Here is a 12,384-nt window from a genome sequence, read left to right as displayed (position 1 = left end):
TGCTGCCTTGGCCGGGCGCGGCAGCTCACGCCTGTAATCCCAGCACTTTGGGAGGCTGAGGTGGGTGATCACCTGAGGCGAGGCGTTCAAGGCCAACATGGCGAAACCCTGTCTCTACTGAAAACACAGAAACGAGCTGGGCGTGGTGGTGCATACCTGTAATCCCAGCTACTCGAGAGGCTGAGGCAGGAGAATCGTTTGAACCTGGGAGGAGGAGGTTGCACTGAGCTGAGATCGCGCCACTGCACTCCAGGCTGGGTGACAGAGCAAGATTCCATCTCAAAACAAACAAACCAAACAAAACAAAACCCAAAATGACTGCCCAAACCCAGACCTCCAGGACACAGACTCAGTTTCCCACCCTGACTCTGCTTAAATGGGAGTTGCTTGATCTTTGGGTGCCCTGATGCAAATCAGCTGAATAAAACCTTTAACCTCTACTCGAGTTACATCGTTTCGTTTCTTTTGAGGGTCCCCAGCAAGCCTTGATTTGCATCTCTTTTTCTTTTCTTTTTCTTTTTTTTGAGACGGAGTCTCGCTCTGTCGCCCAGGCTGGAGTGCAGTGGCGCGATCTCGGCTCACTGCAAGCTCCACCTCCTGGGTTCACGCCATTCTCCTGCCTCAGCCTCCGGAGTAGCTGGGACTACAAGTGCCCGCCAGCACGCCCGGCTAATTTTTTTTTGCATTTTCAGTAGAGACAGGGTTTCACTGTGTTAGCCAGAATGGTCTCGATCTCCTGACCTTGTGATCCGCCCGCCTCAGCCTCCCAAAGTACTGGGATTACTGGCGTGAGCCACCACGCCCGGCCTGCATCTCTTTTTCTTTTGATTCTTTGGGAGGAAAGATTAAGCCCAGCCCAGCCAGCTCCTGCAGTTCCCCAGGAAGGAAGGGCTGGAAATCCCTATCTGGTCAATTAAATTATTTATTTATTTATTTACTTATTTTGAGATGGAGTTTCACTCTTGTTGCCTAGGCTGGAGTGCAATGGAGCAATCTCGGCTCACCACAACCTCCGCCTCCTGGGTTCAAGCGATTCTCCCACCTCAGCCTCCCGAGTAGCTGGGATTACAGGCATGCGTCACCACACCTGGTTAAGTTTTGTGTTAAAGTAGAGAGAGGGTTTCTCCATGTTGGTCAGGCTGGCTTCGAACTCCCGACCTCAGGTGATCCGCCTGCCTCAGCCTCCCAAAGTGCTGGGATTACAGGCGTGGGGCCACCGCGCCTGGCCTAAGTAATTTATTTTTTATGCACTGTCTTTCTTCACTCTAGTACTGAAGTTCTACTATAAAGCTTAAATTGCCTAATATTGATTGATACCTACCCCAGTTACATTTTTTTACGGTGATAAAATATACATCACAAAAATTTCCATGTGAACCATTTTAAAGCGTATGCTTCAGTGGCATTAAGTACAGCCACATGGCTGTGTAACCAGCATCACGATTCATCTCCAGAACTTTGTCATTTTTCCCAATTAAAACTCTGTTCCCTTTACATAATCACACCCCATTCCCTTTTTCTCTCAGTCCCTGGTAAGCTCTGTTCTACTTTCTGTGTCTAGGAATCTGACTGTTCTAGGGATCTCCTAGAAGTGGAATCATTCAACCTTTGCCTTTTTGTGTCTGGCGTATTTAATTTTGCACAATGTTTTCCAAGTTCACCTGTGGTGAAGCATGTGTGTATCAGTATTTCATTCCTTTTAAAGCCTGAACAGTATTCCATGGTATGTAGTGTTACAAAGTAAAATGTATGGCTGGGCATGGTGGCTTACGCCTGTAATCCCAGCACTTTGGGAAGCTGAGGCAGGAGGATCACCTGCGGTCAGGAGTTCAAGACCAGCCTGGCCAACATGGTGAAACCCTGTCTCTACTAAAAATACAAAAACGGGCTGGGCGTGGTGGTGCATACCTGTAATCCCAGCTACTGGGTAGGCCGAGGCTGGAGAATTGCTTGAACCCGGGAGGCGGAGGTTGCAGTGAGCCGAGATGGTGCCACTGCACTCCAGCCTGGAGACAGAGTGAGACTCCGTCTCAAAAACAAAAAAAAGAAGAAAAGAAAAAAAAAGTAAAATGTGGCGTAAGAAAATTTCTGATCTCTTCCCCAAATAAACTACCTGCAGGTAAGCCCTCATTTCAGGCTGTCCTTTTTGGAGGCTCCCAAATTACGACCCAAGAAGTCCAAGGAGTTGAGAACCCTGTTAAAACCTTGGTTCAGGGCCGGGTGCGGTGGCTCAAGCCTGTAATCCCAGCACTTTGGGAGGCCGAGACGGGCGGATCACAAGGTCAGGAGATCGAGACCATCCTGGCTAATCCGGTGAAACCCCGTCTCTACTAAAAAATACAAAAAACTAGCCGGGCGAGGTGGCGGGCGCCTGTAGTCCCAGCTACTCCGGAGGCTGAGGCAGGAGAATGGCGTGAATCCGGGAGGCGGAGCTTGCAGTGAGCTGAGATCCGGCCACTGCACTCCAGCCTGGGCGACAGAGTGAGACTCCGTCTCAAAAAAAAAAAAAAAAACCAAAAAAAAAAAAAAAAAACAAACCTTGGTTCAGGTCTGGGCTCAGGGTGCTAAAGGATATTCCTCTTGCGACCTCTAGTGGTTGTAGGTGTCCAATTCCCTTCTATTGTCTCTGGGTCTTCGTCTCCTCCAGTGGTGCTTCCTTTCCTTGTTTTCTCAACCTGTCCCTTCAAAAACCTGCTTCTTGGCCAGGCGCGGTGGCTCACGCCTGTAATCCAAGCACTTTGAGAGGCCCAGGCGGGCGGATCACGAGATCAGGAGTTTGAGATCAGCTTGGCCAAAATGGTGAAACCCAGTCTCTACTAAAAACACAAAAATTAGCTGGGTGTGGTGGCAGACGCCTGTAGTCCCAGCTACTTGGGAGGCTGACACAGGAGAATCGCTTGAAGCCGGGAGGCAGAGGTTGTAGTGAGCTGAGATTGTGCCACTGCACTCCAGCCTGGGCGACAGAGTGAGACTCCGTCTCAAATAAACAAACAAAAAAACCTCAAAAAACCCCACAAAGAACCTGCTTCTTTTCTGGTATCCTTAATATCCCGTTTCACCTATGCCTTCACTGCTAGGTGGATCTTTTTTTTTTTTTTTTTTTTTTTTTTGAGACGGAGTCTTGCTCTGTCGCCCAAGCTGGAGTGCAGTGGCGCGATCCTGGCTCACTGCAAGCTCCGCCTCCTGGGTTCACGCCATTCTCCTGCCCCAGCCTCCCGAGTAGCTGGGACTACAGGCGCCCGCCACTGCGCCCGGCTCATTTTTTTTGTATTTTTTAGTAGAGACGGGGTTTCACCGTGGTCTCGATCTCCTGACCTTGTGATCCGCCCGCCTCGGCCTCCCAAAGTGCTGGGATTACAGGCGTGAGCCACCGCGCCCGGCCTAGGTGGATCTTTTTAAAGAAAATTGGGAACATCATGGCCAGGTGTGGTGGCTTATGCTTTGAGAAGCCGAAGTGGGTGGATTGCCTGAACTTAGGAGTTTGAGAGCAGCCTGGGCAAAATGGCAAAACTCTGTCTCTACAAAAAAAAAAAAAAAAAAAAAAAGAGGCGTGTGGTGCATGTAGTCACAGCTACTTGGAAGGCTGAGGCAGGAGGATCGCTTGAGCTCAGGAGGTGGAGGTTGTAGTGAGCTGAGATCTTGCCACTGCACTCCAGTCTGGGTGACAGAGTGAGACTCTGTATCAATCAATCAATCAATCAATCAATCAAAACTTTAAAAAATCACTATGTATGTTTAAAAGATGAAGAGTTAAAAAATGCTTTATTCCCTTACATAAATATTCTCTTACAGTTAAAAGTAATCATCATTCAGGACATCATAAAATATCCTGTTAATGTGGTCATTTCCCTGGTTCTTATTTTTACTTTATTCCTTTGCATAGAGATACAAATCATCCACTATAATAGGTTTTTTTTGTGCGTGTGTTAAGTTTTTGTGTGTGTGTGTGTTAATTCTTTGTTATTCTAAGTTGCTACTTATCTAATTCCACCCCCCCCCATTCAAACATCGTTATTGTAGAAACTAGGTCATTTTTTTCTGTTAAATTTTCTTTGGTTTCAGTTTTGCCAATTACATCCTTGTGTTGTCATTTAACATGTTTTTCTTTCTTTCTTTTTTTTTTTTTGGAGATGGAGTTTTGCTCTTGTCCAGGCTAGAGTGCAATGGCATGATCTTGGCAAACTGCAACCTCTACCTCCCGAGTTCAAGCGATTCTCCTGCCTCAGCTTCCCAAGTGGCTGGGATTACAGGCGCCTGCCACCATGCCCAGCTAATTTTTTTGTATTTTAAGTAGAGACGGGGTTTCACCATATTGACCAGGCTGATCTCGAACTCCTGACCTCAGGTGATCTGCCTGGCTCAGCCTCCCAAAGTGCTGAGATTACAGGCGTGAGCCACTGCGCCTGGCTGTCATTTAACACGTTTTTCTAGCCTTTGAATTTCTTTTAAACTGGTGGTTAGATATGGATGCTTGATCAGATTCAAATTCACTTGCTTTTTTCTTTTTCTTCCTTCCTTCCTTCCTTCCTTCCTTCCTTCCTTCCTTCCTTCCTTCCTTCCTTCCTTCCTTCCTTCCTTCCTTCCTTTCCTTTCCTTTCCTTTCTTTCTTTTCTTTTCTTTTTTTCTTTTTCAGTGTCTTGCTCTGTCGCCCAGGCTGGAGTGCAGACCGCGATCTTGGTTCACTGCAGTCTCAATCTCCCAAACTCAAGCCATTCTCCTGCCTCAGCATCTGAAGTAGCTGGGACTACAGGTACATGTCACCATGTCCAGCTAGCTTATTACTTTTTTTTTTTTTTTTTGGTAGAGACGGGATCTTGCCATGTTGCCCAGGCTGGTCTCGAATCCCTGGGCTCAAGCAATCCTCCCACCACAGCCTCCCAAATGCAGTGAGGCCCTGTAGCATTTCCTACGGTGGGATTCACACTGGAGGAAGCACATGAGGACAAAAGCAGATGTGACAATACCCGAGATTGTGAGTGGTTTTCAAATCTCCAAATCTCCCCCAGGGAATATGGTATATGAGAGATTCTCTCTTTTTTTTTTTTTTGAGACGGAGTTTTGCTCTTGTTGCCCAGGCTGGAGTACAGTGGTATGATCTCAGCTCACTGCAACCTCCACCTTCCAGGTTCAAGCAATTCTTGTGCCTCAGCCTCCCAAGTAGCTGGGATTACAGGTACGTGCCACCATGCCTGGCTAATTTTTTATTTTAGTAGAGATGGGGTTTCACCATGTTGGCCAGGCTGGTCTCGAACTCCTGACCTCAGGTGATGCGCTTGTCTTGGCCTCTCAAAGTGCTGGGATTACAGGCGTGAGCCACTGTGCCCGGCCTTGGTTGCCCATTTTTATGGTTATTTCTTGATGCTATGCTAAACACGTGGTCCACATTGGGTAACTTCCTGACGTTGCCATGGCATCTGTAACTGTCATGGCGCTGGTGGGAGTGTCGGAGTGAGGAGGACCAGAGGTCATTCTCATCGTCATCTTGGTTTTGGTGGGTTTTGGCCGGCTCCTTTATTGCAACCTGTTTTATCAGCAAGGTCTTTATGACCTGTATCTTGTGCCGACCTCCTGTCTCATCCTGTGACTTAGAATGCCTTCACCATTTGGGAATGCAGCTGGGTAGGTCTCAGCCTCATTTTGTCCAGCTCCTACTCAAGATGGAGTTGCTCTGGTTCACATGTCTCTGACAAAATGTCTATGGAGGCTGGGCGCGGTGGCTCACACCTATAATCCCAGCACTTTTGGAGGCTGAGGCGAGTGGATCATGAGGTCAGGAGGTCGAGACCAGCCTGGCCAACATGACGAAACCGCGTCTCTACTAAAAATACAAAAATTAGCTGAGCGTGGTGGCACAGGCCTGTAATCCCAGCTACTCGGGAGGCTGAGGCAAGAGAATTGTTAGAAGCTGAGAGGTGGAGGTTGCAGTGAGCTGAGATCGTGCCATTGCACTCCAGCCTGGGCAACAAGAGCGAAACTCCGTCTCAAAAGAAAAAAAAAATGTCTATGGAAGGCGTGTGGTCTCCTATAGCTGGTACATCAGCGGTCTGTGGTGAGAGCCTGCCGTCCCTCTGTCCCTTCATTCACCCCTCCCCTAGGAGCCTTTCAGTGCTGGGAACTGGCCCTAGCGTTCCGCTACCCCACACCACATTCCCAGGTTCCTCGTTCTTCAGCCCTGGCGTCTGCATCGCCTCTGTATCAACTCTTGGTGTTTTCTCTCCGAAGATCTGCTCTAAGTCTGCTGGTTTACCCAGTATCTTGGTTTCTCTCGGTGGGAGTGGTGCTTCCGGGCTGTGTCCAGCCAGCCATCTTGACCCTCCTCTAGGCGTGATTTTGAAAATTTAATCTGCTCTCCTGACTTCCTGGAGACATAGGCCGAATGGGAAATGTGTCTGCGAGACATTACAACATCCCGAGGAGCCTTCTCCTCATCGGGAAGGATCAGAGGCTGCCCTTGCTCTCCTCCCAGTCGTCTCTTGTGAGATGTGAGGCTTCATGTGAATACTGTGTGGAGCCAACACCACGGAAGGCCGGGTGGACACCTGGAGAAACGTTCCTTCCTTGTGGTGTTTTTGGAGCCCATGGATCAGCCTCCCTGGGGTCAGTCCTACCTCCTGTCCTTGCATTCAGTAGAGCCAGGACACGCTCTATATATTTTTATTCCATTGAAGTTGAACTTTCAGTCATTTGCCACACAAGAGTTGACACAGATCCAGAGGACATTGCAGATTGCTGCCCTGGGTGATTTAAAAAATTAATCTGGAGACGACATTAGGAGATAGAGTGTTGTAGACCTGGATCCATTACTTGCCAGTTAATGGAACTTTGGTCTTTGGAGTCTTTACTCTTTTTTTTTGAGACAGAGTCTCACTCTGTTGTCCAGGCTGGAGTGCAGTGGTGCGATCTCGGCTCACTGCAACCTCCGCGTCCCAGATTCAAGCAATTCTCCTGCCTCAGCCTCCCAAGTAGCTGGGATTACAGGCATGGGCCACCACGCCCGGCTAATTTTGTATTTTTAGTAGAGAAGGGGTTTCTCCATTATTGTCAGGCTGGTCTCGAATTGCCGACCTCAGGTGATCCGCCTGCCTCAGCCTCCCAAAGTGTTGGGATTACAGGTGTGAGCCACTGCGTCCAGCCTGCATTCCATTTATCTTTGCCACACTGTATATATTATGTATATACTGGATAAACGGGTCCTAATTTTATAATATCTAGTCTCTAGATATTAAAGAGTTTGTCAGCCGGGTGTGGTGGCTCAAGCCTGTAATCCCAGCACTTTGGGAGGCCGAGACGGGCAGATCACGAGGTCAGGAGATCGAGACCATCCTGGCTAACACGGTGAAACTCCGTCTCTACTAAAAAATACAAAAAACTAGCCCGGCAAGGTGGCGGGCGCCTGTAGTCCCAGCTACTCAGGAGGCTGAGGCAGGAGAATGGCACGAACCTGGGAGGCGGAGTTTGCAGTGAGCTGAGATCCGACCACTGCACTCCAGCCTGGGTGACAGAGCGAGACTCCGTTTCAAAAAAAAAAATAAATAAATAAATAAATAAATAAAATAAAGAGTTTGTCAAGATATGACAAAAGTAGAGTTAGTAAACTAATATATTTTGTACACTTTGTGTTAACATTAATTAAAACGCTATCTTCTGAAAAAGACTTTTGGAAGTGAAATGGTAACATCAGCTCTCAGTGACACATGTCACTTAGAAAAGAAGCCTAGTGGCTTCTTTTTAATGGACTTGTATTTTTAATATCACATACTCAAATGAATCAATGAAACTCATATTAATATATACCTGGCTTTAATAACAACATATTTTTATTTTTTTTTCATAAAATTATGGCGTTCAATCTTCAAATGCAAAAGTTCAGTTCTACTTCAAGTTAGGGTATAGAAAAATAACAAAATGCTGTTTCTCTCACCATAACAATAATAAAGCACATGGAGTGGCAGAATGTGAGTCCGTGAAGACTTTTATGAATTCCTAGGCTTAACCCCAACTTGGGCATCCACTGCTGTGATCCTAATTCCCATTTAAAGGCCCTGAGACCCGCACTAGCGGGTCAACCTCCGCCCAATCTCACAGGCACACACGGGATAGACAGAACTGCACAGACTTTAAAAATGAGCTAACATGAATACCTCACTTCATAGAAGACCTAAAAAAAATGGACACTTTGTGCCGGATACAGATGAATCATAGAGTCTCATAACATAACATTCAAATGTCCAGGGTACAAATCAAAATTACTTACAATACAAGGATGAGCCATGACTAGGCGCGGTGGGCCACATCTGTAATCCCAGCACTTTGGGAGGCCGAGGTGGGTGGATCACTTCAGGTCAGGAGTTCGAGACCAGCCTGGCCAACATGGTGAAACCCTGTCTCTACTAAAAATACAAAAAATTAGCTGGGCGTGGTGGTGGGCGCCTGTAACCCCAGCGACTTGGGAGGCTAAGGCAGGAGAATTGCTTGAACCTGGGAGGTGGAGGTTGCAGTGAGCTGAGATCATACCGCTGCACTCCAGCCTGGGCGACAGCAAGACTCTGTCTCAAAAAAAAAGAAAAAAGAAAGAAAGGAAAGTAAGAGAAGTCATAGCTATCAGATCTGCTCTAAAAGAACTACAAATCAAAGTTTTTCAGACAAAAAAGAAAACTGCAGAATGAAACTTGCAAAATCAAGAGCGGCAGAAATGGGAAATATCTGGAAATCCGTTAATAGGCCCTTTTCCTCGAGAGCTATTGAAACAGTCAATGAGTTACACAAATCTCAGTGATTAAAAGTACAAGATACATAGCAATTTCCCAAGGGTTTTTGTTTTTTTTTCGATGGAGTCTCCATCTGTCGCCCAGGTTGGAATGTGATGGTGCGACCTTGGCTCACTGCAGCCTCCGCCTCCCGGGTACTTGTAGAATAACGTACTTACATTATTCTAGTAATAACAGCAATAGATAAAATGTTAAAGGAACAACGTATATAAAACCAATACCATTAAGAAATACCTTGAGTCTCTTCGATTGAGAGGTTTTGTTAGCGTTCCTGCTTTTTGTGGTGGAATGGTGACACATCAAACAGAGTGTCCATAAAAGCTGGTTTTCAGGTTCATCAGGAGAATTTTCCTTTCTGGAGCCTATCATGTATAAACACAACTGCTTTGACTTACTCACCCTGGGTCTTCGGGAAACGTGTCAATGGATGGAATAGTCATATATCGAGCCATGGTTAGAAAAGATTTAAAAGCACGATTGTTATTTTCTTCAGATATTCTTGAGGGAAAGGCATGGGGATACAGCCCATGGGTGTCTTCCAGGTCACGTATCTGTCCCCAAAGCCTGTGTGATGGGCAAATGTGACCCAGCCCTCCTCTGTTTTGGACACTGGAATCAAGGATGCATCTCTACTCGTTCATTTCCAATGAGAACGCTGGATTCTCTCTTCCAGACTCTCGGACTGACTCCCTTTACAAACTCTGCTGTCTAAGATAGGACACGAGGTAAGGGTCCCTTTCACTAAGGCTTCTGAAGAGCAGCTCCAGGGCCCGGTCCCCTTTCTTCTCCACCATGCTCAGCAGGGCATCGGTCTTGCTCTGCCGTGTCTTTGCCTGCTCCACCAGCTCCTTCTCATTCTCACTGAGAACCTCATTGTCTTGGAGATCATCGAGCACCCCTTTCAGGTCCCCAATCCTGGCTTGGAGTTGCCGATGGTTCTCCCTCACAAAGGCTGCACCTGGATGAAAGGGGGAGTTGCGGACTCTGAGAATTGCTCTCTTACAGGATTTGGGATCCGCACCAAACGAAGATTCATAATTCCAGGGTGGGGGCTGGGTCTTTATTAATTAATTAATTTATTTCTTGAGAGGGAGTTTTGCTCATTGCCCAGGCTGGGGTGCAATGGCACGATCTCGGCTCACCGCAACCTCTGCCTCCCGGGTTCAAGTGATTCTCCTGCCTCAGCCTCCCAGATAGCTGGGATTACAGGCATGCGCCACGATACCCAGCTAATTTTTGTATTTTTAGTAAAGGCAGCGTTTCACCAAGTTGGGCAGGCTGGTCTTGAACTCCTGACCTCAGGTGATCCACCCGCCTCGGTCTGCCAAAGTGCTGGGATTACAGGTGTGAGCCACTATGCCCAGCCAGGGATGGCTCTTTAACTTGTAGTGTTGCCTAACCCATGTTCATTTCATTTTGGATATTTTACTTCCTAGTCTCATATTTACTATATCCCTCTCAAAGTTCAATATAGAACTACTTTAACTTACGGTTCCCCAGATGCAAGACATTTACCCCAATAACTTGCTGTTTCCTGCTCCTTTGTGTGGACGTGATGTCCTCACGTCCTCCCTTAAGTAAATCATACTCATTGTTTGTATTTTTCTCTGGCATCGCTTGTTCTTTGTAAATGATAAGCTTAGGAGGAATGGAGCCTCACTTTGTGATGTCAAAGCACTCAAAGGCCTCTTGATATCAGATACATCCATCTGGCTTTAGTGTAAACATTTCACTAACCTGAGAAAGCAGGTGGGGAGGGTGCAGCTCCAAGCTGGATATCCACTACAAAACAGGGAAGAATTGGAGATGACATACAACGAATCGTATACCCTTACTGAGCTTTTCTAGTCTTTCATGCGCCAACGAAAATAATTTAATTCTATACATTTTATAAGGCAGGGATCTTGTTTGGCACACTAATATACTAATAAAACCCCATTAAGTCAAGAGCCACTCACTGCCCATTCAGGAAATGTATCAGAGAAAGCAACACATTTTTCCAGTATTCTTTCTTTTCTTTTCCTTTCTTCCATTCTTTCTTTTTCTTCCTTTCTCCCCTTCCCCTTCCCCTCTTCCTTCCTTCCTTCCTTTCTCCCTCCTTCCCTCCCTCCCTCCCTCCCTTGCTTCCTTCCTCTCTTTCTCTCTCTCAGTCTCCGTTGCCCAGGCTCAATCTTGGCTCACCGCAACCTCTGCCTCCCAGGTTCAAGCAATTCTCCTGCCTCAGCCCCCCGAGTAGCTGGGATTACAGGCATGTGCCACCATGCCCGGTTAATCTTGTATTTTTAGTAGAAATGGGGTTTTGCCATGTTGGCCAGGTTGGTCTCAAACTCCTGACTTCAGGTGATCCGCCCACCTCAGCCTCTCAAAGTGCTGGAATTACAGGCATGAGCCATTGTGCCTGGCCCATTTTTTCAATACTCTTTCTATGGGCAGGAGAATGTCATAGGAACTCTGAGGGTTACAATCCTGGGTGACACAGCAAGATTCTGGGGAGGAAAAAAACCCAAAAAACTCCTGTTCTTTTTTTTTTTTTTCTGAGACGGGGTCTCGCTCTGTCACCCAGGCTGGAGTGCAGTGGCCGGATCTCAGCTCACTGCAAGCTCCACCTCCTGGGTTTTCGCCATTCTCCTGCCTCAGCCTCCCGAGTAGCTGGGACTACAGGCGCCCGCCACCTCGCCCGGCTAGTTTTTTGGTATTTTTTTAGTAGAGACGGGGTTTCACCGTGTTAGCCAGGATGGTTTTGATCTCCTCGTGATCCTCCTATCTCGGCCTCCTAAAGTGCTGGGATTACAGGCTTGAGCCACCGCGCCCGGCCAAAAATCTCCTGTTCTTTACCCGCGGGTGTGAGGGGTTTCCATTCCCATGGCCATCCCCATTCTCTGGCTCCTTGAGCATTTCACTTTCTATGGACAAACCACCGCCATCACTTTCGTTTTCCTCACGTTGGTGATACACTGACAATCAATTTCTTATCTGGGCTGGAGACATAAACAGGCTCTCTTCTTTGACATCCAATGGTGGAGGTGCATTTGCCCCTCACCAAAAATGCCAGCCTCACCCACTCACCTACCTGGCTTCACCACAGTCTTCCAGACCAGAATCTCATGTCTTTTTTCAGTAATTTCAAGTTGAATGGGTTCCTTCATCTGCCCAGCATAGAATTTAGAGAAGGGCTGGATTTCTCCAGGGCTCCGGTAGGACAATTTCAACTCCTAGAGGAAACAGAGCAGTTGACTTGAAGCAGTGGAGGGTGGAAAGGCCCGGCTCCCTACAGTGAACTGGTCAATGGAACTTAACCCCTGTTTTCTGCACAATTCATGGCTGGTTGAGGGGGAAACAGAGGGAGAGAGGTAAACATCCTGAACATCCTGTTCTTGTTTTTGTTTTGAGAGGGGGTGTTGCTCTGTTGCACAGGCTGGAGTGCAGTAGCGCAATCTCAGCTCACTGCAACCTCCAACTCCCAGGTTCGAGCAATTCTCCTGCCTCAGCCTCCCGAGTAGCTGAGATTACAAGTGCACACCACCACGCCCGGCTGATTTTTGTATTTTTAGTAGTGACGGGGTTTCACCATAGTGGCCAGGCTGGTCTCGAACTGAAGACCTCATGATTCGCCCCC

General features: G+C 47.4%; 1 protein-coding gene across 47 annotated transcripts in view; it reads right to left on the bottom strand.

The window, feature by feature from the left end:
- The window catches only part of LOC718594 (caspase recruitment domain-containing protein 8), a 90,460-nt gene that overhangs the window by 1,555 nt on the left and 76,521 nt on the right, over window positions 1-12,384 (bottom strand). For 14 of the 47 annotated variants that reach the window (XR_013409986.1, XM_077980649.1, XM_077980660.1 and 11 more), the window contains 3 exons: window positions 11,839-11,980; window positions 10,506-10,550; window positions 7,784-9,726 (listed from right to left, as the gene is read on the bottom strand). Coding sequence is in view for 20 of the 47 variants with exons in the window: in XM_077980649.1 (XP_077836775.1) it covers window positions 9,461-9,726; window positions 10,506-10,550; window positions 11,839-11,980 (453 nt within the window). In the remaining 27 variants the exon portion in view is untranslated. Of the gene's footprint in view, window positions 1-156; window positions 255-6,625; window positions 6,735-7,783; window positions 9,753-10,505; window positions 10,551-11,826; window positions 11,981-12,384 lie in introns of those variants that run through there. The other 33 variants (XR_013409971.1, XR_013409972.1, XR_013409966.1 and 30 more) reach the window with 14 other exon arrangements.

This window comes from Macaca mulatta, chromosome 19 (genome assembly GCF_049350105.2).
Source record: "Macaca mulatta isolate MMU2019108-1 chromosome 19, T2T-MMU8v2.0, whole genome shotgun sequence".
Classification (NCBI taxonomy): domain Eukaryota; kingdom Metazoa; phylum Chordata; class Mammalia; order Primates; family Cercopithecidae; genus Macaca; species Macaca mulatta.
The sequence above is the reverse complement of the archived record's forward strand: the minus strand, read 5'-3'. Positions and strand labels throughout refer to the sequence as shown.